This window comes from Myotis yumanensis, unplaced genomic scaffold, assembly GCF_028538775.1.
Source record: "Myotis yumanensis isolate MYYU_CA2020_CCGP unplaced genomic scaffold, mMyoYum1.0.hap1 SCAF_8, whole genome shotgun sequence".
Taxonomy (NCBI): Eukaryota; Metazoa; Chordata; class Mammalia; order Chiroptera; family Vespertilionidae; genus Myotis; species Myotis yumanensis.
The window spans coordinates 35,788,201-35,811,559 of NW_027223759.1; the positions used below are offsets into that span (position 1 = coordinate 35,788,201).

Sequence of the window (23,359 nt, forward strand, 5' to 3'; positions counted from 1 at the left end):
TTCCACAGAGAGCAGGACAGACACCTACCTGGGCTGCCCGCATCGGCCACGTGGCACAGGCTGAGGTCGTACACACCGGTCACACGGTTGCTGTTGGGGGCAGAGGGGGACATGCTGTCACCAAGCACGGGGATGCCCGGGACCAACTCTCACCACCATCAAATGCACACTGCGCACCTGCCCTGCCCATGCAGGTGGCCTCCAAGGGGGAGCTGGGTGCCAGGCCCCCACACTGCAGCCCTACTCGCATAGTCCCCACCTCAGACCCCCTTTTCTCTGGGATGGCCGATTCTGCCAGGGGCACCCACCAACCCTCTTGTGGACCTCTCAGATGGCTGGTCATGGCCAGCCCAAGGCCACTGAGTCCTGACCCCCACACTCCCTCCTCCCAGCTGTGCCCAGAGTGGCCTGGATATGGGGGGTCCACAGGACAGAGCATGTGGGGAACCTCACTGCCTTGACACTGTCCCCCCAGAGTGCAAGGAGCGGTGGGAGTGGGAGAGGCACATCTGGTCCTAGAGTCTGACCCTCAGGTGCAGCCAGCCTCCATCCCGAGTCCCCTCCCAGCCTGCCCACTCCAGCAGCTCACCTCTCCGAGGACCGCAGGCTTCCGCTGCCGAACAGGTTTCGGATGGAGCGCGAGGCGGGCAGCTTGGCGTCTCGGGAGTAGAAGACCATGCAGAAGTCCTTGGTGATGACGGCCGGCTGGGCACAGTTCTCCATCTGCGGGGACAGGGAAGCGGGGGCTCAGGCAGAGGGACACGCCCTTCTAACCTCCTGGGGGCAAGAGCCATGGCACTGACCACAGCCCAGGCCTCGCCGGGCCCCGCGTGGCCCCGGAGCAGGCGGGAGAGTCCCTGTTCCTCGCTGAAGCACCTCCCGGCAGAGGCAGCGGGCCCTGCCTCCCAGGGCTGCCGAGGACCAGCCTCGGTACCGAGGCCCTGAGGGTCACCATCGATCCGAGACACGCTGCAGAACACGTCTGTGAGAACGTACCCACGCGGTGCGTCTAACCCGCCACAGACCACGTCATGGTGGCGGGTGTGGTGTCACATGCAGCCGCTCTTTGTGTTCCTGAAGCTCAACTATGACTCTGACAAAGCCGATGGGCACTGGGGACTTGTCAGGGCAGAGCCATTACAGATGGAGGAGTAGGCTCTGAGGGGGGGCGATGCCCTCACCCTCGATGCTGACCCCAAACTTCCAGATTCCTGGCTACCGTACCCACTAGATTCGCCCAGGCTCCCAGCCTGCTCCTGTGCGCCAGGCCCTGGGGATGGGGAGGGGGCTTCTGTTTGAGCTGCCTGGAGCACAGACGCCACCTGGCCACACCGAGAGCCCACACAGTAGAGACGCGGGTGGGCTGACAGCACTGCTGCTCGATGTGCATGAGTGTCGCGAGGACTTGGGGAGACAGCAGGGTCGTGTGGGCTTGTCCAGAGCGCGCTCGCCCTCCTTGCCCTGGGCAGGCCCCGCTGGCTCAGGGGACAGGTGATTTCGGCGGCGTGCCTGGGCACAGGAGCCTTGCCTCAATGTAAGCAGAGACGGTCATGTAGATCTTCTCTCTGTACGGGGTGACGCGGTTCAGCAGGAGGGAGTTGTGCATGGAGCTGTCCCACGCAGCCTCGAACTGGTAGAAGGTCCTGGCGGGGAGCAGAGAGAAGGTAAGAGAACAACGTGCAGGCCACACTGGGCTGGGGTGGGGACATGCAGACGGACAGACAGACAGAGAGATGTGGCGACCCGCAGGGAGTGTCGCTGGGGTCACAGGTCCAGAGGACTGGGGGCAGTGTCCAGGAAAGACAGTCCCCTCCTTACTCAGGACTGGGGGGAGGCTCCAGATGCCACCAGCAGGGTGTGCCCAGCTGTCACCTCCACAGTGGACGAGGAGTGGCATGTGGTAGCCCACAGCTCTCAAGCTGAGAGCAGGGAGGGTGGGGACAAGGAAAGAGGGGAGCGACTACAAGGGTGGGGACAGGGCGGGAGCCTGGGTCTGAGTAAGGAGGTGCCATGGTCTCTCCTTGGACCCTAAGGAACCTGCCCCAGTTTGCAAAACCCTCCAGGGCCCACCTCCTCCATGACCGACTCGCCCCTGGGGGAGGAAGGGCCCTCGGGGAGGATGCTGGGAGTGGAAACCGGCGGCCAGGTGCAGACAGCGCCACTGCCCACTGCGGCCAGACTCTCCACTCGGGCAGAGCAGGCTGAGGCCTCTCCTCTGCCTCCATCTCCAACCCGGAAAGATAATGAGCAGAGCATGAGCCAGGGGCCGGCAAACCCCTCCCGGGGTGGGGGCAGCTCAAGCCATGGACGGCAGAGCTCCTACAGTTGTGCCCGCATATTGGAGGTGGGGAATGTGCCTCAGTGCCCACTGTGGCCACCCGTGGGCCCTGGCAGCGCTGCACAGCCCCCTGCCTCGCCCGGTTTCCATCCAAGCATCTTCACAGAGACACAGCTGAGGAACACGTCAACACAACAGCCGGGCAGTGGCACAGGCCCAGGAGTGTGGAGGGTGCCTGGGGAGCCAGGCCGCGAGGGGCATGGGCAGTGCCTCTGCTGCCCTTCTCTCTGTGGCACCGCCCAGGAGCTCGGGGCTAAGCAGTGGGAGGGGGCCGGGCCGTGTCGACATAGGTCATTGAGGACAAAGACCCAGGGGAAGGGATGTGAGGACAGCGGGCAACAGAGGGGCAGAGAGCGCGGGGAGACATCAGAGGAGAAAGGAAATTGAAAAGCAGCGGAGGAAGGACCAAGCGAGTGCGGAAGAGAGTGATTGTACCTAGTGTCATTTCCGAATGAAACGCTAAAGGCGAGGCAGGCAGGACACACGTACACACACAGAAGAGATTCATGTCAGAACAAGCACTGTCGCCCGCCCGGCACAAGCTAACAGACACGGGCCACACACCACTCCAAGCACCACCCACAGTGTCTGCAGGGAGAGCCTGGGTCTGTCCCCTGCAGGACCAGGTGGGCATCCCTGGAGCTGCGGCCAAGACCTAGGGACGCCGTCCATCCTGGGGGGCCCCAAACACCCAGGCTCTGTAGGGCCACCCGTACAGTCCCCAGACTGTCCAGTTCCAAATGCCATGGCATAGCCACCTGGCCTCGGCCTGTCAGCAGACCTGTCTCCCTGCCTCAAAGCTGCCTGGTGGGTGACATGAGCTGTTACTCGAGCAAGCGCATGCCTGAGGCCTGGGTGGCGCACGTTCGCATCACTGAGATTATTACTAGAGCCCCGCCCCCCCCCCGCCCCCCAGGAACCGGGCCTGGGGCTGTGGGAAGCAAGCCCACCGGACACGAGGACCCTCAGAGACGCTCCTGGTGAGAGGCCCTTCGTCAGGCTAGATCGTGGCTTTGTCCTGATCGGGCACTGCTGACCTAGAATGTCTCCAAAGCCTGACTGCTGGGTCTCACCGGCAGGGCGGGCGGTGCGAGAGGCCCTCCTGGGCCTTCTACTGCCCCATCACCCAGGTGCCAAGAAGGCCAACCAGACCAGGGTCCAATCTGGCACAACATGATGCTGCCCCAGCCCCCATGCCACCTCCTGCAGACCCCCCCATCAGCGTCTCCATGTGCCACGGATACCAGACCCTGGAGCCCAGGCAGGAAGGGTTCTGGACACCCGTCCTGAGCCCCAGCTCCTGAGGCCTCTGCGGAGGGGGTCTCCCCCAGACCCCAAGTGAGAGTCAGCAACGGCGCAGTGTGTGCAGGGTGGGGTAGGTGGCACAGTGACAGCCACGAGGGATGCCCTAAGATTGCAGGGCACAGCATGGGAACCAAGGACAGCTGCCCTTCAGTCACACGGCAGGAACACAGACCCAGAGAGGCCACGAGGATGCGGCTGGGAGGCTGAGGAGGCCATGCCAGGACCCTCACTCATGAGCAGCACAGCGTCCTCTCAGGACCTCTCTGGGCACCAGGTCACCCAGGAGGGAGCCCCATTCCACACAGCACCCCTCACTCTGCCCCACAACACATTCAGCTAATCCCCCAGATATTACTGTCAGGAGAAACGCGTGGCAAAAACGTGGGGTCCCGGGCCTGCGGCACCAGCACGCTGTGGGAATGTGTTAGAAATGCAGACTCCCAGGCCCCACCTCAGACCCATGGGGACCCTCTCCCCACTCATGAGGCACAAGGCACTGTTTGTACTTTACCTAGAGCAAGCATGTCAAACTCGCGGCCCACCAATGCAGCCCACAACGAATATTTTTGCGGCCCAGCCAATATAACATATGTAAGAAACATTTTAATAAAAATTTCGTCACTTAATTTTTATAAAATCCTGTTGTACATGATTATTAATAATGAACTATGTTATTCGCTGACTGATTACTATAATCGTGTTGCATTCATTTCCCTTACGCTCAGGCTCACCATTTCTCTCACTAATACTAGCAGTGAATATTTTAGCAGCCGATTGCCACATCATTAGTCTTGTACTGACTTGTTTGGTGTGCGCAACAGGAAATATTTCACTTTCGGAGAAGGAGAAAATTAGCATTACGAGTTTTATTAGCATTACAAGTTTTATTAGCATTATGCTTATTAATTTGTGTAGTTATTCACTGTCTGGTAAGTTAATGTTCAAGAAAAATATTAATTTTTATTAAAATGTTCTATTATTTTATGTTAACGATGATTTATTTATTTCAGCCCTTTGTATTCAGCATGTCTCTATCAAAATAAACCTACGTTTCTATGAAAACTGAAGCGTTTGGTTTTTTGCGGCCCACATAAACTTAAACCTTGTTTATTTGGCCCGTGTTAGCCTTTGAGTTTGATATGCTTGACCTAGAACCTTCCTGGAGCCAACATGTTTGAGCGGGGTGGTGTCTAGGACCAGCCTGAGCACTGAGCTGGTTGTGGAAATGCAAACTTAAACAAAATATCCACACCCCCGTGCAATCACACTGATGGGCAGGAAGTTTCCACTCATCAAGAAACCAGCCCCTAAGCTGGGTCCCTTCCGGGGAGGAGCCGGGGCTGATGGGCTCCCACCAGCGCCTTCTGAGGACAAGGTGCAGCCGCCTCGGCCGGCCTGGCCCACCCCAGGACCAGCTAGCAGGCCGCCTCCTCCAGCAAACCCTCCCGGCTGCCTGGGACAGGCAGGCCCCTGCTCCCCTCCTCGGTGCGGCCACCACCACTGCAGGTCGCTGCCTCACCCAGCTGGTGTTCCCAGGGAAGGGCCTGTCGCAGCCTCTGTCATTGAACAGGTGTGTGTGCACGCCCTCAGGGACACACCCGCAGGAACCACTCACAGTACCCATCTGTCCAGACCATCACAGCCAGGACCCAAGAGGGACACAGCCTCAGATGGTCCGGCCATGCCACCCTCCACCCCCACGTAGCTTACAGGCCCAAACATTCAAGCCGGAAGCCTTCAGCTACCCACAGGGGACCCCCAGGACCACCTCATGGAACTCTGGCCAAACCCACCAGGACCCAGAACTTGACAGCCTTGACCCTTCGCTCAGAACGGACGGTGGCCGTCCAGCCTCAGGGGCCTCGACTGGGTTCGGTCCCCAGCCCAGGAACCTGTGCCTCCAGTGGTTTAACCTGAGACCACCAATCAAGTCCAGAGACTTACTGGGCCCTTCACAGCTGTACTGTCCACTTACTTCCTAAAGGGTGTGTGGTGGCCACAGCCAGGTGAGGGCTCACACTCAGGGGTGGAAGGGGCAGAGGTGGAGATCTGGCGGGGTGGCTTCACTCCCTCCCTCTTTTCTCTGTCACCTTTTGGGGAGCCTGGCCAGCCAGCCTGCATGCAGAGCGCCCGCTGCTCTCCGGCAGGGTGAGGTCGGGTGGGCACAGGGTGGGCAAGGCTTGGGGTGGGAGGAGCGGGAGCCAGCCAGTGTCTACGGGAGGGCAGCCAACTACCAAAGCAGCCAAAACCGAGAGAGGGGCAGAGGGACTCAGCCAGGGGGGTGAAGAAGCAAGTTTAAAAAATCAAAAAGATATTCTAAGGAAATAAAAGATGAAGAAACAGGAGGGAGAGGTGAGCAAGTGTAGAGGGAATCCAGAAAGTGGAAATTAAAACTCAGGGCTGGGGGGTGGAGGGGGAGCAGGGAGATGCTGAAAGAAAACCGAGGGCACAAATGATACCTAGGCATGTCCGAATCAAGAAACTGCCTGCAAAACACAAACAGTCACAGGTTAGTGAGGCGTTGGGGCCGTGGGGGGTGGGGCAGCGGGCAGGGGCAGCGGGCAGGGACATCGGGCAGCGGCAGGGAGGGGGAGCTGCACAGAGAGAAGCCACCAAGCCGGCAGGCCCACTCTGAGCCAGGGAGGCTGCAAAGCGTGGGGCCTCAAGCAGGGAGGCCGGGGCTGTGGCAAAGCTCGTGGGCAGCCCGAGACCCGAAGCCTGAGCTAGGTTGGGGTCGCCGAGCCACAGCATCTGAGGGGGGAGAGCAGCCGGATCCACCACGGGCTCCGAAGATGACAGCCAGGGTCCCGGGAGAAGAAGGCCCTAGGGAGGGGCCCGCTGGCTTGGCCGGCCAAGCCTTAGCATGGTGCCTGCCTGGGGCCACCGCTGAGGAGGGTCCCCTAGGCTTTTCCAGGACAGGGCGGGAGGTGGGGCCAGGCAGGCCAAGCCAAGCATGGGGCCAGAGCAGCGATGGTCTACGCCGCCTTCCTGTCCTGGGACCAGGGCCCTGACCTCAGGCACGGGGCTGATGGACCCCAGAGCTGCCCTGGGGCTGCCTCACTCCCACAGCCTCCAGGTGCAGGACCAGAGCCCATCAGCAATGGGACTGGGGCCTCCAGGGACAGGAAGGACCTTTTAGCCAAAGCCCTGCTGGCTTGAGGTCCAGCAGCCTCATAGGCTACCCTGGGACTTAGCCCAGGGCTGAGGCTCCCCAAGATGCCCCCAGCAGCAAGAAGACCCACCAACACAGCCCTCAGTGTGGACTGGGAGGCCTGGGAGGCACCCCCTCCACCTCTTTCCTTTGTCCCCCACTCCTTTCCTGCCCCAAGAATCTAGGAATTACCAGAGGTCGGGGGAAGGCTGAGGTCCAAGGCATCACTCAGCATGACACACAGACCTCTTCCAGGGGCACATGCCTTCCCGTGGGGGTCGCGGTTCCCATGGCCCAGACACAGCAGCCCACATCCGTGCAGGCGGCCCCCGTGTGGGTGGGCGCCCAGCCTTCACCGCCAGGTCCCGGGGTGCATTCACACAGTGACAGGCCCACCCCACCCCCTGTCCGCCTCACCGTCCCAGGTGCAGCCCCAGCCTGCCTGTCATGGTGTCACCTCCACATGAGAACATCCCCCAGGCCCTCCTTCCTCTGGATATGATGCAAGGTGAGTTCCTTCTAAAAGGTTCCAGGGCAGGGCTGAAACTAGAGCTTCATCTGCCACTGCTGGGGTCCCTGCTCCTCAATCCCCAAGTTGCTCATCTGAGGGACAGTCCCTCACAGCCCCCCTCTCAGGGTGTCTGAGCCCGAAAGTCAGTGCGGGAGGCAACTCCCCAGGACCCTCTGTCCGTATAGACATGGGCGCTTCCACAATGTGGGCACCACCTCCCTCTGCGAGCACATGCAGCCTTCACAGCCTCAAGGGCCCATGGAGACACCCACAGGTCGAGCTCAGAGAGTCAGGCAGGAGCAGGGCTTGGGAGCAGCCGGTGTGGGACTGGAGCACCTGCTCACCTCCCCACAGCCCTGGACAGCAGCCCCTCAGACCCAGCCGTGCCCGCCAGTGACTCCAGGGCGCTCTCCGCAATGTCAGTCGTGAACCCCCAGCCCCAGCTGGCTCCAGCGTCTCCCCGTCACATCCCTCCCACCCCGGCTGGTTTGTCCCCAAGGTGTCCCACACCCAGTCCACTGTGCCAAATGCCGGGACAGCCTAAGCTGTGAGATCTTGACCATCACCTGGGAGCCTTGACAGGAATGGCCCAGTGACAAGGAGTGACCGGTGGGCACACCTTCACCCAGGATGCTGGGCCGCCAACCCAGTGCGCCCCTGAACCGCCTCCAGGACCCCTGGTCGGTGTTCCCCTGCCAGAGGTCACACACCTGCCTCAGCAGCAAGGTCGGGGGAATATGGGATGCTTGTCCTCCCACCACCCATGGTACCCACCCACCCACCCCCCCACTGAACTCCCCAGACAGGACCCAGCTCATTCCCACAACTGCCCCACAGTCCCTGCCAGGCGATCGGATGAACAACGATGCTCACACATGCACCACGGGACTTTGAGGCCACAAGCCTCCCTCCCTGCTCCTATTCCCTCAGGCAGGAGGCCTAGAAGCTTCGGGGCCAGACACCCCAGCCCATGTGGGTGGACCCAACACGTCCAGGCCAGCCAAGGGTCCCGCAGGCTGACACCCCAACCCCTGGGGCCCGAGCCAGACGGACTCATCTCCAGGGACTCAGGAGCAGAGCCTGCCGCCCAAGGGGACTCACCGGTCATCCTGGGCCGGGCGGATGTACCCAGACGAGAGAATGTTGAGAGATAAGATGTTGGGGTCAATCAGGGACTCGTCTGTTTCTGGGGTGTTTCGGATGCGACCTACGGAAAAGGTGACAGGTCCGTGTCACTTCCAGGCGGGCAGGTGGGGGCACTAGGTAACTGCTCACACCTCTGCCTGGGCCGGAGCTTCTGCACTGAGACCTGCAGGGAACTGGCTCCCGGTGTGGCCACCAGGACATCTGTCGAAGGGTAACCCCATGGTGGACAGGGAAGCCCATGCAGGGTCTGCAGCCAGCCCGCTGCTATAGGTCAGTGCACGGGTCTACCATCTTTCCTCCCGCAGTCTAAGTTCTGCGCTTCTTCCTCCCCCTGCTCTCTCCTAACAGAGTCCAATCGCTCGGGCCAAAATGCTCAGGCTTCCTACCTGTTGGAAAGGAAATCTTAGCAAGATGAGGACAAAATGTCCCCCCTTCTCATTATACTTAAGAGAGAGAGAGAGAGAGAGAGTGAGAGAAGAAACACAACCCGTGCCATCAAATGCTCCTGCAGGGGGCTTTTCCAACAGAGCCCCCCAGGCTGCCGCCTGCACGCCCTCGAGGGGCGGCTGTGTCTGTGGAAGCTGCCAGAGCCACTGAGTCCGGAATCCTGCCTGAGGGCCTCACTGATCACTTCTTGCTCCGGCAGTGACAGTGAAACTGACCCCTCCGCTTCTTCGAGGGTGGACACATCCCAGCTGCCTTGCCCTCAGAGCCCTCTGAGCCCCAGGGACATGGCCACAGACACGCCTAGGGCGGGGTTTTGAGAGGAGTCATCAGCTCCAGGGCAGGCGAGGGCTGGGGCCTCACGCTGACACACGGGAATGGACAGTTTGTGTCCTTGAATGAAAACTGGGAAGACACATTCTTTACAGGTTGGCAGAGGAAACATCGCTAGCAGACAAAGAGTTCACAGGATGATGTCATGGAAGAAAGCCGGCTAAGGTCCTGGATGAATTGAATTGTGTCCCCCCAGAATATATGCTGCAGTCCTAGCCCCTGGCACTGCAGAACGCGACCTTCCTGGAAGCAAAAGACCCTGTTTGGCAGGTGTAATTAACTGAGATGTGGTAACACTGGGCCCGAATGTAATGGGACTGTCCCTGTAAGAAGAGTCCACGAGAAGACGAAGGATTGGAACGAGGTATCTACAGATCCTACAAGAGGCCAGGAGGGGAGGGAGTATGGCCACCTGCCAACCCCTCTGTCTAGGATTTATGCCTCCAGAACTGTGAAGAGGAGAAATTTCTGCTGTTTTAAGCCAACCGGTATGTGGTGTAAGCTAACGCAGTGATTAAATAGATATTTGGAATCACCACCATGGCCTAGTCTCTCCTTTTCAGGCGAGGGACTGAAGCACAGAGAGGTTAAGTGACTTGGCCATTGTCACACAGCAACAGGGGCAGAGTTGTGGTTAGAATTCAGGCATCTGGGTGGGTGGGTCCATTGCCTTCCCACAAACCCAGCCCCAGCCCCCAAGGCAGACTCTACCCGCCTCACTTACCCACGACTAGCTCTCGCACTTCCTTCCAGCGGATATGGCTGCCCGTCTCGTGCAGCAGTGTCACGGTTATCCGTCTCTGGATGCCCTGTCAGGCACCAGGAGAGAGGATACGGTCAGGGAGCCTGGGGGCCATGTGGGGCCGGGGAGGGGGCATGAGCTGGGCTGGGGCAGGGAGGGCCTGGCACCTGGTGGAGCAGGAAGGTCCCCATGCACGGCATGCCGCCACGGTGGTCCACCACTGCAGGGATGTAACTGGAGAGAGAAAGATGTGTGAGGCTGGCGTCTGCCCTCCCCTCAGGCCCAAGCACAGTCGCGGCCCCAGGAGTGGAAGGAGGGAGAACAGGTGAGATGGGAGGCTGTCCATGGAGACCAGAGTCAGCGGGGCAAGGAACCCATCATGTGCCACCTCCTCCCCCACCATGGCCCTCGGGAACCCCAGCCCCCCAGCGCGGGCACACTGAGCACGGGGACGCACTCGCCGTCGGCCTCCAGCTCACAGATCTCAAAGTGCACCAGCAGGTCGTATTTGCAGTGGCGTGGCCCAGGGCAGGACCGTGTCAGCGTGCTGAGCTTGGTGGCGGGCACTGGGGGTGACAGGAGAGAAGCACGTGCTGATGAGAGACCGGACCCACCACGCCCTGAGGGCTCGCTCAGGGAGGGTGCCGAGGTGGAGGACGCGTCCAGGCAGCAAGCTCATCTCACTCGGAGGAAAGCCACCAGCGGCTCCCCACCCCATGTCCCAGGATGTGCCCACTCAGGCCTCCGCAGCCACTCACTAGCTCCAGATCAGATGTGACCGCGTGCTTCTCCGTGCCCAGGGGAGGAGCACATGTCTACACACCCAGCCCTCGAAGAGAGGGTGGTGGCTTGAGATGCCACAGAACCAGCAGACAGCAGGAGCCACACTTGCTCAGAGGCCCACAACCCGCCTGGGATCCCTGCTAGACCACACTCTGGCCACAGCCTGTGGCACCTGTCCCAGCACCTCTACCCAGCACAGACAAGGCCTGCCCCTCAGGTCCCACTGGCCCTCTACTCGTGACCAATTCCTGACAAACAGGCTCAGATGGTCCCAGCCCCTCAATGCCTTCCTCTCTGGGCTCCCACGCCTCTGTCGTCTGCTCCAGGAACCCGTGAGGCACAGGGCAGGCACCACCTGACCGCCACCCAGCTGCTCCGTGCCTGATGTGGGGCCAAAGACACCCGAGGTGTTTTCTCTGCCGTCATCCCGTGCCCAGAATGGAGCCCCTCACTGCATGGGGACCCCGTGAGGCCTAGTAGGTGCCTGGGGACCCCGAGCCTGGGAGCGATGACCCAGCATGAAGACTGTGCTCAGCTGCAAGGTCCCAACCACACTGGCACCCACAGGGGCAGACTCCCAACAGCTCGGCCTACCTGGCTTGGACAGCGGCATGACCCGTGGGAAATGGCGGCGTGAGGGTCTCAGGGGGCTGTGGAGAAAGAAGCACCCACGTGAGGCAACCCAGCAGGCTGGCGTCTGCAGGGCCCTGAGCTGGAGCAGGGAGCCCCGCCTGCCTCTCTCCCTCCCACAGGTCCCCAGACCCGCCGGAGGCCCCACGGGACCATGAGAACTGGGCCAGGACCTGAGCACGTCCTTGCAGAGGGGCGGGAATGGGTGCTGCTGGTAGTGGCCGAAGACCTCGAACACGATGGGCTGGCTCTTGATGTATTCGATGAAGGACTTGGTCACCTCCACGGCAATCTGGTGGCAAGGTGGGCAGGGGATCAGAGGGGAGCATGGGGCCTCCATGGAGGACCGAGCACTCCAGGCCCAGATGGAAGGCCCCATGGGCCTGAGTTCCGCTCATGACAAGGACAATGCTCCTAGCCAAGCTCCTTCCAGCCCTGCCTCTCCTCTGTCACCACCCAATGGACAGACTACCAGATGGGTGGCTTTGGTCTCTCTTCCCAGTACAGATGGGGCTGGGCCAGAGGGCTCGGCTATCCTTTCAGACCACAGAGCTCGAAATGGTGACCAAGGCCAGGGTGCCTCTGGGGTCTGGTCTGACCCTTCTGGGGCCCTAGCCCACTCACCAAGAGTTACGGGTTGAACTGTGTCTCCCTGGATCCCCACCCCAGTTCATAAGTTGCAGCCCTAACCCCCAGCACCTGTATTTAGAGGCAGGGTCTTTATTGAGGCCAGCAAGTTAGATGAGGGCATTAGTGTGGCCCTAACCCAGTGGTCGGCAAACTATGGCTCGTAAGCCACATGCGGCTCTTTGGCCCCTTGAGTGTGGCTCTTCCACAAAATACCGACTTCTGCGCATGGGCCACAAAGTTTCAATCGCACTGTATGTGCGCGCCCATACGTGGGTTATGGCCCAGACCAATATGACCATGTGCTTACAAAGGGGGAAATCAGAATAGAGGCAGGTACAGAAGGAAGACCCTATGAGGCCTCAGGGAAGATAGGCGTGTACATGCTCCAGGACAGACTGGGACAGCTGCTCCCCTCCGGCCCAGAACAACCCTGCTCACACTTGACCTCAGGCACCTCTCCTCCAGACCTGGGAGGCGATAACGTTTAGGGCAGCCCAGGAAATAGCCAGCCAGTGTGCACACTTCAGACCTGCCTTGTTTCCCAGCTGGGAAACCATGGCCCGCTGCCTGTCACCTGAGGGCCAGGATGGGCCGGTCTGCAGGGCCACCTGACCACGGCCTCTGTGACTGCGCAGGCCTCATGCCAACAGACTATGCAGCTCAGGGTCACACTCCCCAGCCTGGCCCTGGAGTCCTCATCACCTGGCAGTTTTCATTATGGCCACATGGAGCACCCCCCACACACTTCCTGGTTACCCCTGCTCCCCGACCCCGAAAGCCCCCTGCTCTCCTGACAGCCTGGCTTGGATGCTTCCCTGCCTGGAGCTCTCCTGACCCCCCAGAGCCCTGCCTCCACCTCTTCCCATACCACACAGGCTGCCCGGCTAGGCGCCCCAGCCTCAGCACAGACTCTGGCCACCCCAGAAACTTGTTCCCTTCAGGGAGCTCTCTGGACTCTTACTGCCCCCACCCCCAGTCTTAAACCCACCGAAGGCCCAGTGCCCAGCAACAGCCCACATGTCTGCCTGGTGCCAGAGGCTCTGTGTCCTCCTGCCTGGCCGCGTCCAGCACATGCTGGCGACCGGAAGAGGGAGGAGGAACCATGGTGAGACTGGTGAAGCTGTTTCAGGGAGGCCACCCATAGCCAGACCCTGGGAGGGCCACCCAGTGGCAGGGAGGAGGGCTCTGAGGACCTACATTCTGGACGTGGTAGAAGCCAAGTGGGGGGCCCCTCCCCGTGTTCTTCAGGGGCTCCGTGGAGAAGGCCTCATCATGGCGATGGATGAAGCTGCAAAGCAGGAGGAGACACTTGGCTGGGGTCACTGGGACACCATCCATGCATTGCTTAGAGCCTGCCCACCCGCCCGCTGGCCTGTCCAGTGGGGCTGAGCTCACTTGAACTGGCAGAAGATGTCAGCGTACTCCGCAGAGATGCTGGACGCCTGCAGGACGGTCACGCGGAAGGTGAAGGTGCTGCCCAGGCGCAGGTGGTCCAGGGCGGCATCCAGGGGCCCGTCCAGGGTGGCCTTCTCAGGGCTGTCTAGGAGGAGGCTTTCCGGAGGCACCGCTGCTGGGAGCCAAGGGCACAGCCATGTGACGGGACCCCCATGTTACGGGGGTGCTGGAGTTTAGGTCAGACTTGGGGCCTGCACAGCCTCCCTCAGGGACTGGGCCTGGTCCTAATCACCCTAAGGCCGGGCTGGAAGTGGAGGGACCTCCAGACTACAGTGGGGCAGGGCCATGTCCAAGAGCCCCAAGCCCCGGACAGCCACAGTGACCTACCTGAGCAGGTGTTGTTGTTGACCTCGTCGGCGGAGGGCCCCGCGTCTGCGCCCTGGCCCTGGCCTTCCACAATGCGCAGCTCTTCTTGGGAGGTCCCGGAACGAGACATCCCCACCACAGGGCAGGACTCGGACTGGAACTATGGGGGGTGGGAACCAGGGTCAGAGAGAGCGGGCTGGGTGGAGTCCCCACAGCCCGTCAAGAGGCCAGGAGAGGGGCCTGTGCTATCCAGAGTCAGGTGAGAACTTCATGGATCTTTGTTCCAGACCTGCCCCAGGGTGGGTGGGTACCCATCTCCCTAGGCCTGTTTCCCAGGCTGTCATGGCCTATGCTGATTCCATGAGTGGGAAAGGTCCTCAGTTCTGCCCCATCCAGGACCCTCCCGCAGCCCCTCCCACCATGGACAGGATGCAGGTAACCTTTCTGCTTGGCTGTCAGGGTCCCGGCCAGGTTCCCTGTGCCAGGTGCCCACTCAGCCTCCTCTGCCCTGTGCTCTCCATCTCTGTTTGCCCTTTGACCCTCCTGTGCATCGCCAACATTGGTGAGCCCCTCAGAGAGGGACTGGGGGGCAGAAGGGCAGGCACACTGCCCTGAGCTGGAGGCGGTGGGCACTGAGGTTCAGGACAGGGTGGCAGGCGGCCGGTGGGGGTGGGACAGGAAAGAGCCTGAGGGAGAGGAGCTGCTTGCCAGGTACCTTTTCGAAATGCTGGTCATCAAAGGAGATTTTGGCTGTTCCTGACTGGCGGACACCTGAGCCATAATCAGGGGCCTCTTCATCGGCTAGAAGAGGAACCCAGCAGATGGTCAGGGCCCTGCTTGTCCCCAGGTGGTGTGGCAGAGCCAGGCTGAGCGGTCAGGTAGGGGGAGGGCACAGGAACCAGGCTGTGCTCTGACCCACCCCATCCCCAACATTGCTGACCACGACTGCAGGATGCCCAAGGCACCGCCCTGGGCATGCCGACCACCAGCCTGTGCTGCCTGGGGGCCCAGAAGTGGCCACAGCCTCAACACAGCCTGCCTTGATAGGGGCCACAACCCCACATTGTAAAAACCAAGCTTACGACCCCGCCCCTCTCCCTGAGTCCTGATCCCCCCCCACCTATGGCCTCCCCCAGACTCAGATGCTATAGCAGAACCAGGGTCCTCCTGGCCCCTCCCTCCACCCCTCAGGGCAGAGCCCACCCACCAGGTCTCCTGGTTTCACCGTGGAACCCCACCTGTCCCTCTGCCACCACCCTTGCAAAGCCACTACGATCGCCTGCCTGGGCACTCAGCACCCCACACCCTTCCTTCAGAGTAGTCAGTGGTCTCCCCTGTGCTGGGGACAAAATCCAAACCCTTTTCCTGTTGCCTAAAGGCCCCTGAGCCCCAACTGCAGCCACTCTGGTTAGATGTCACCCCAGGAGGCCTTGCAAACTGGGGAGTCTGCCAGGGGCCTGCAAGGATGCTAACACCCTGAGCTCTCCAGCCCGGCTGTCCTATAGTCCTGTCCCACCATCGCCCGGGGCCAGCCCAGGCTGTGCACAGCAGGCTCAGGGCTCAGTGCGAGAGATCAGGGAGCTGAGCTCTGCCACTTGGGGGTGGGGGCAGGCGTGACTTCTGTGACCTTGAGGCTGGTTTTTTGGTGTGTTTTTTAGAGTTCCTTTTCCTCCACCATATCCACTAGACAGAGAATATCAGGTGTGGTCCAAATAGAGGCAGTGTCACCCTATAAGCAACCTGCTCAGGGGGACCCCACCAAAATGGGACAGAGCTGGTCAGGAAGGATGAGGAAGAGCCACCAACTGCTCCTAGCATCCCTGCCCTCTGTCCCTCTCCAGTGCTGCCCCCGCTCCCACGCAGGCTTCCTTCTTGGCAGGGTCCCCAGGGGCTCACAGCACAGAGACACAGCTGGGAGGGGCTGTGGGGTCTGAAGAGGGGTTCCCTGGACCAAGAGAGGCTCTGAGGGCCACTGTGGGCGGGGTCTGGGCAGCCAGTCCTGGGGCTGAGAGACAGCAAGTGGTGAGCTAGGAGAGCTTCTGTCTCCCCCTGGTGCTGCCTGGTGGGAGGGAGGTCCGCTGAGCCAGAGGGAGCTCAGACAGCCCTGGGCTCAGCCTGCACAGCCCCAAAGGGCCCCGGTCACCCTGGGAGAGTCTGGTAGGCCAGAGCCAGGAGCTGAGCATGGGGGCTTCTCCTGGGGCCCCACTTGGAGACCAGCGGCTAACTGTCAGTTGGGGGTGGGGAGGAGACAGTGCAGGCGGGGGGCCTGGTGAGGCTGGCTGCACACCAACCTCTGTGATGCCCGCAGAGGCCTCCCTGCCTGGGGCCTCTACCAGTGAAGGAGAGAGCCAGGCCCGCGGTCCTCACACACCTGAGATGGCCTGCACGGCCACACGGAGAAAGCCCTTCACCTCGCCCTTCTCGCTGACGATGGCCACTCGGTGCACCAGGGGCACGGGGTACAGCAGGTTGCTCAGGTACACGAAGGCCCTGGGGGAAGAGAGGCTCCTGTCAGGACCAGCTTGGTGTGCGCTGCGAGCGGCGGTGGCGACAGTGCGGCCAAGCTCACGACACAACACTGCAAAGCGAGCGGAGCGCAGGGAGGCTGGGCAGCGGGCGGCGGGCGGGCAGGGGGACAGACAGAGGCCGAGGTGCTCAGAGGACACAGGAGGAGGCAGAGGTCGTGCGCTGGGGCAGAGGCAGTGGCCAGTGGGCTGGCACAGGGCACAGCTCAGGCCACACCTGCTAACTGACGAGAAAGCAGCTGAGGAGGGGTTCAGCCTGCTTCAAGGAGGAGGACCTGGGACCGGGCCACACTGAGCTACGACGCTGGCACTGGTGCCCTGACAGTCCCCAACACCCACCCACTTCCCAGTGATCCAACACTTATGGGCCCAGGTGCCGGAATAGGGCTCACAATTCCTCTGAGCTTCTAGGGACACAGTGGTGGGGGCTCCGTGGTGTCAGCCCAGACAGGGCACCAGCCCCAGCTCAGAGAGGGTTGGCTGAACGGACACCCGCAGACCCCACAGAGCTGCGTGCCATGGCCCTGCCAGCTACTCACAGAGCGCCCAGAGTTCTCCCTTGCCCTGGCAGTGCCCAGCTGGTGCCAGGACAGGTCAGACAGAGCCTGCATCACCCAGCAGCTACCACAGTCCCTGAGTCTGCCCATGTGCAAGGGTCATACAGGCAGCCAGGAAGACAGACAGGACCCTGGGGGCTGGGCAGGCTGATGTGGAACAAATCTCCCCCACTGTTCAGGGGGACCCACCCACGTGAGCCCCTGGGGGCAGCCCCCCTCTGCACACTCCAGCAGAACCTGCCTCCGCCTGCCCTCCCCTCCAGCAGGATCCACAGGTAGCTTCTGCTCCAGCCCAGAGATGCAAACATCATTACCCTGAGCTCCTGGGGGCTGGGGATGGAGGTGCAGGATTTGGTCATAGGAGGGAGGGAGGTGTTGGGGAGGAGGTGCACAAGGTGGGTGAGGGAGGCCCAGGGTCCCAGCATGGAAGATGGACAGACAAAGGCTAGAGCAGCAGCAGGGTGCGGAGGTGGGGGGAGGTGGGTGAAGGAAGATCAGGGTCTGTTAGCCAGGTGGGCGCTGGCACCCAGGTGCATGGCCGAGAGCAGTACAGGGCAGAGTGGGGAGAAGCTGGGAGGGGAGAAGAGCGGTGTCACCCGTCACCCTTTCACTCGGCTTGCTTGGAGGTCAGACACCACCCACACAGCCACTGGCCTTGCCCCACACTCTGAGGTCCAGGACATCCCTCTCTGGACCTGCTGTGACCACAGCACATGCCTGGTAACTCTGACTCCAGTCCTGCAGCCCCCTCAGGCGGGGCTCCTAATCTTGACCTCCACAGCCTTGCTGGTCCTCCTCCAGCAGGTCAAAACCTGAAACCACTTTATCTCTCAAACCCATCAGTTCTACCTCAGAAGGCTCACCGAAGTCCTTTGGCGGGTCCATTACCACCGGCCACCCTCCCGCTTCCCCCATGGCCTCCACAGCATCCCAGGAGTCGTGGGGTGCAGATTAGACCCCACCTCGATGACACACAATCTCCTTGCTTCACCTGCAGCCCTGCTGCCCAGCCCCTATTCCAGCCACATGGGCCCTAAGTCCATCCCTGGCCCTGGTTACAAGATGAAACTGAGGCCCGAATACTGGTAGCCCCTCGCCATAGTCACACAGGGCACCTAGCAGGCAGGGACTGAAGGGGGCAGGCTGATGGGCTGCTCCCGGCAGCTGCCTCGGAGTGGGGACAGTGGTGGCCTTCCCACCCCAGCACCTGGCTGGCCAAGGGCCTTTGCTTGAAATCGGGGGTACTTGAGGGGGCATACCTCCTCTTATGGGTTAAGTAAGGGCACGGGGGTCCTCAATTAGTACAGCCTGCAGAAAAGAGAGGTTAAGGGCTGCCAGGCCTCCCAGCCAGCAGGGAGAGCTGGGATGAGGGCCACCTCAAAGCTCCCTGCCGGCCCAGGTCCAGGGGCCCTTGTGTCCCCGGGACTCCGATCAGCCCCTTCGGAGCCTGAGCTCTGCAGGGACATCTGCTTTTCCCACACCTGGGTGGTAGGTGCTCCCGCACCTCCTGGGTTCTAAGATGCCCACTCTTCACACTTCAGCACTGAAACGGGTTGGACTGAGCAGTGGCACGCCTCAGCAGCTGGCCTCATCTTTCTTTCTGAGGGGTGCACAAAATACGGCTGGGACCACAGATCTGGCTGCTGCTCTGGTTCCGGATCAGAGAAGGTGAAGGCAGCCTCGCTGGCTCCTTCCTCCTAATCCGGGTCCACCTGGCCATGGTGATGGACACATTCAGCCAGAAGGAACCTCTGGCCACGGCACCAGCCTCAAGAGACTAGCTAGGGCTCAAAGATCCCACACCCCGTACAGAGCCACCTCACAACAGCACTAGACATGAGGGGGTGGGGCCATGGGGCAGAAACCACCTGGCATTAGCATGAGCCACTGTGGGGACGCCCTGCCTGCACACACGGCAAAGATCTGGGTTGAGCAGCCGGGTACACAGAGTACACCTGGCTGATGGTTTGGCCTTGCCAGCCCAGGTGGCAGAGTATATGGAACAGCTCAGCGTTTTCCCACCCAGAGTCCCAGACACTTCCCTTGGGCAGTCACCTCTGTTCCCTCACCCAGTCCCTCTTTTCCTGTGACCCCTCCTCCCCAATTCCTGAGAGTAGTGGATTATAGGGGAAACACTCCCTCTGCTTGGTCAGCTATCCCCCAGTTCACCCAGCACCCCAGACTGCCAACGGGAGATGCCCCTGGGGGGCGGACCCTGGGCATGGGTAAGGAGGCTGGGTCAGGACGAGGGAAGCCCAGGCTGGGGGCCTTGTCCACGGAGGTGAGCACACCTTGAAGCAGGCTGAAACCCGCCCAGAGAGAGGAGGTGGCAGAGACGCAGAGCCAGAGCTGTGTGGCGGGAGGGAGGAGGCAGCGCTGACCACGAGATTGGTGAGGTGCAAAGATGCATGCTGGGCCAGGAAAGCCTTTCTGAAGGGAGATGAGAGTGAGTGCCCCAATTCTGCTTAAGCTTTGGAGAGAGCCAGCAGCTACCAGAGGATCAGAGGAAACCACAGCCGGGTCCTTCCCGGGGCCCGGCCCACAGAGCTGCTGAGCGGGGGAAAAGCCAATTCTTGCCAAACAAAAAGATCAGGACGGTTCCAAAAGAAGCCCTCCTTGGACCGCCCACAGGCAGGGCCGGCCTCTCAAGGGCGGCTTTGCTGTGGTTTGGTTGTTTCCTGACATCTCAGACCCACACGGGGAAGTGCCGGAAGGACCCAGCTCTTTCTGGCTGAGACTGCAAGAACCCACCCCCGTTTCTCCCCTAGTCCTCGCCCCCCTGTGCCCTGCCCCATGCCTACCTGTCACCTGAGTGCCCTAGTGGCTGGGCTTTCTGAGGCTCCACTCCCTCTCGGGCTCTGCAGACGGAAGCCCAGGCATCTCAGAGGGAGAGCCACTTGCTTTTATCCAGTAGGCTAGCATGTCACTCAAGGGACCCTAATTAGAATAAATCCAGGATGTGTGCCCATGGCAACCTGCTTCGTTCCAAGAGGATCCGTGTGAACCCCACTCTCTGAGGCCCCTGCAGCCCACAGCTGTCAGTACTGGCGCTCAAGGCCAAGGCTTCCGAAACCTCCATTGGACTAGCTCAAGCTCCAGAATCGGCTGCTGCGAAAACCATCTCACACCTTTTCCTACTGTAAACATGTAAATTCAGCTGCTTCATGAGCTGCTTCTCCTTCTCCCACAGGAGGCTTCTAGGTCTTTCTTTCACCAGTCAGACTTCCATTCCATGATGATAAACAAACGTGACTGGCAGCTGTATCTGCCTGACCTCGGCCTCTCTTATCCACCCAGGACACAGCATTGGGCTCTTCTCTGCAAAGGGCACTTCCTGTGCGGGTGCAGGGCCATGTGTCTCTGGCCATGATGGCCTGGGAGGTCAGAGGACAAACAGTCCTCACCTTTAGACAGAGACAGGCTCAGAGAGAGGCAGGGTCTGCAGGGCCCCTGCTTCTGAGGGAGGTCCTTCCACTGCCTGAGTACAGCCCTCCTCCCTGCCCTGCGGGACAGCTCCCCATGCTCTGCTCCTTTCCCTAGAGGCCCCATCTCTTCCGGACAACAGTGGAGGGTGGGGAAGCTGCCTGAACTGGTGGCGGGTCTGATCCCCAGGACCACGGGGCCTTGAGGGCGGCCTGCCCCCTGCTTTCCAAATGTCCCCAGTGGGAGTCCTGCTCAAGGATTTTTTCCAGGGTCCAGCGGCCACCTCCCGGGTTCTAGGCCCTCTCTGAAGTGTGTTCCCCTGCACAGAGCTGGCGGCCAAGCTTCAGGAATGCAGGCGCCCTGGAGCTCCTCAGGCCCCCTCCTGCGAGGCCAGCCCCTTGGCCCGTGGTCACGCCCTGAGGGCGGTCAAATTGTGCCCACAGCAGTGCTCCTGTGCAAAAGAGCTGGTTCCTTCCCAGCATGCTGTCCTCGACCTCACCAACCTTCCTACTAAACTGAACAGGGGGGGCCGGTCGTAAAACGGGTCCCGGCCGTGGCACAGCGCGTGCTCCAGAAAGACGTCGTCCTCCAGGTCCTCCTCCTCCTCCTCCTCCTCCTCCTCCTCCTCCTCCTCCCCCAGGCTCTGCTCCTCCGCAGGCTCGGTGGTGTCGGAGTCGGGGCTCGAGGAGGTGGGGGAGGGGGTGAGAGCAGCCATGCGCGCGCTCATGCACGTGTTGAGAAGAGGGTAGCTGCTGCAGCCAGAGATGACTGAACTGAGGTTAGTAGGACAAGACAGAGAGAAGTTAACACCAGCCTCGCACAGGGCACACAGGGGCAGGGGCTTCCAGTTACACCCAAACCAAACACACAGACCACCAAGAACTGCCTTCAAAGACGAGGACCGAAAGGGCACCCCGTCCCAGGCTCAGAAGGAAACTGCATGTGTGGTCAGCGGACGGTTCCGGAAGGTCCTGGAAGCACCGGCAGAGTGATCCTATGTGGTATGGCTGAGGTCATGTGAAGACCTCATGTGCTTGGCCATCTGGAAGCCTCTGAACACCACGTCCGTCCCACAGGGCGAGGGGCTGGGCGCAGACCCAGGCCAGGAGACCAGGGACAGGAGGCCTGGGACAGGCTCTGGGTGGCACGGCCCTGTGTCCCCACTCCCACCACAGCCACCAGGTGACCTGGGGAGTCAGACTCAGCCTCACACATTCACACACACAGACCTGGGTGACTTGGTGGCCACGCCTCACAGTGGGTGTGGGGACAATGCTGGGAGCCCCCCATGGTCCCTAAATAACAGGGGTCGGACTGGGGCGGAGAAGTCAGGACGGGAGCAGGGCCAGTCGGGGTCCTGCCTTGGGAGGCTCCCGGCCCCCTGCCCTCTCTTCTCTTTCAATCTCTCTTTCTCTCTTTTTCTCAATCTCTCTTTCTCTCTCTTTTTCACTCTCTATCTCAATCTCTCTTTCTCTTTCTCTCACTCTCTCTCTCTCGCTCTGTCTCAGCCCAGGGAGGGCGGTGCCCACCTGCCCACCAGCCGGAACCAGGGGAACCGGTCGTAGAAGGGGTCTCCGCCAGTCACCACGTTGTCACAGTCCTCGATGACGCTGGAGGGCACCTCGGCTGCCCGGTCATACATCTCCCGCATCAGATCTAGGCGCTGCCTGCAAGGGTGCAGAGGTCAGTGTGGGAGCAGTGGGGACGGGCACTGCCTTGCACACCCTCTCCCACCTCACACCCTCTTTCCACCAAGAAGGGCCCAGGAAGGGCCAGTCCATGTTTGCCTCCTCTGGGACTCAGCTCTGGCCACAGCGTCCCGCTCAGGGTTGTCTGAGGCCCAAGCTGCTTTCCTGACAGCCCTCTGAGGTTCTCAAAATTGGTCACTGAGCAAAGGACTTCCAGGTAAACAGACGAGGTCACCACTAACTCCTCCCAACTCTGGCCAGGTAGCAGCAAGGTGGGGCAAGCAGGCAGGATAGCTGGAAACCAGCGACAGGGAAGTAACCCTTAGCAGGGGCAGAAAAGTGGGGAGAGAACCCCGAGGGGAGCTGGCATGGGGACCTCAGGATGCTCCAGGAATAAAGGGCAAATTGGTGATAGGATACAGAAAATGATATTTAAGCAATTACTACCCCCAGGAAACCCACAAGTTGAGGAAGAAAGAAAATGCAATCATTTCCCTCCAGCACTCAGGGGTAACATGAATGAATGAAGGGTGAATATTTATCCAAACATCAGCCTGCAGCCCTGGGAGGTGAGGAGGGCTGTGAGTGCGAGTGTGTTTGCCTGGGCAGGGGCGGGATCACTGTCTGTGTGTGTGTGTGTGTGTGTGTGTGTGTGTGTGAATGAGCCATACAAGAAAGGTATGTGAGAGTCTATGAGTGTGCAGTGTGTGCTATATTAATTATATTTTATTAGAGGCCCGATGCACGAAATTCATGCACAGGTAGGGGGTCCCTCAGCCTGGCTGGTGATCAGGGCCTAACTGTGGGGTGACTGGCAGGGCGATTGGGGGTCCCCCACTGGCACCCGCCTTGGCTGGCTGGGGGCCTGTGGGCTGGGGGCAGCTCCTGCTGACTGGTGGTCAGTGTGCATCATAGCAACTGGTCATTCCACTGTTTGGTTGATTTGCATATTAGGCTTTTATGATATAGGATGATGTTTTATGATCTTTGGGGCCTTGCTGGCTGGGGAGGATGCCCCTCCCAGGGCCAGCCAATTCTCAGACAGTAAACACTCTGGGGTGAGTTTTACACACACACAGCCACCCCCTTAGCTGACATACACCCAGCCAGTGCCCCTGCGCTCCATCAGCCAAAGGCCAGATACCAGGCAACTAGGGGCAGCCCTGTCCTTGCTGTCCACCCCACCCTGCTTTACCCATGAAAACCCCATAGGGCCGTGGCCGAGGCCTCTCCCTCGATCCTGTCTCCCTTCTGCCGTCCTGTGCTCCCCCCTGGCGTTCCTCTCATTTCTAGGGACTGTGAGTGACATTAAACTTTTCTTCAGTGGCACTGACCTGTTGTGTCTCAGTCACCTTTATAAATTAAGGGCAGGGCACATGTCACAGTGAGCGT

The 23,359-nt window shown here is 60.7% G+C and overlaps 1 protein-coding gene across 27 annotated transcripts in view; it reads right to left on the minus strand.

Moving 5' to 3' along the window:
* The window catches only part of KIF1A (kinesin family member 1A), a 72,975-nt gene that overhangs the window by 8,313 nt on the left and 41,303 nt on the right, over positions 1–23,359 (minus strand). For 6 of the 27 annotated variants that reach the window (XM_070422554.1, XM_070422560.1, XM_070422559.1 and 3 more), the window contains 18 exons: positions 21,809–21,946; positions 16,146–16,264; positions 14,490–14,575; positions 13,796–13,934; positions 13,409–13,583; positions 13,211–13,301; positions 11,557–11,675; positions 11,348–11,403; positions 10,428–10,536; positions 10,138–10,204; positions 9,953–10,037; positions 8,407–8,512; positions 7,872–7,997; positions 6,103–6,129; positions 2,774–2,797; positions 1,529–1,643; positions 590–723; positions 29–90 (listed from right to left, as the gene is read on the minus strand). In XM_070422554.1, the coding sequence (XP_070278655.1) occupies positions 29–90; positions 590–723; positions 1,529–1,643; positions 2,774–2,797; positions 6,103–6,129; positions 7,872–7,997; positions 8,407–8,512; positions 9,953–10,037; positions 10,138–10,204; positions 10,428–10,536; positions 11,348–11,403; positions 11,557–11,675; positions 13,211–13,301; positions 13,409–13,583; positions 13,796–13,934; positions 14,490–14,575; positions 16,146–16,264; positions 21,809–21,946 (1,778 nt within the window). Of the gene's footprint in view, positions 1–28; positions 91–589; positions 724–1,528; positions 1,644–2,773; positions 2,798–6,102; positions 6,130–7,871; positions 7,998–8,406; positions 8,513–9,952; positions 10,038–10,137; positions 10,205–10,427; positions 10,537–11,347; positions 11,404–11,556; positions 11,676–13,210; positions 13,302–13,408; positions 13,584–13,795; positions 13,935–14,489; positions 14,576–16,145; positions 16,265–20,782; positions 21,053–21,808; positions 21,947–23,359 lie in introns of all 27 variants that reach the window. The other 21 variants (XM_070422580.1, XM_070422579.1, XM_070422574.1 and 18 more) reach the window with 12 other exon arrangements.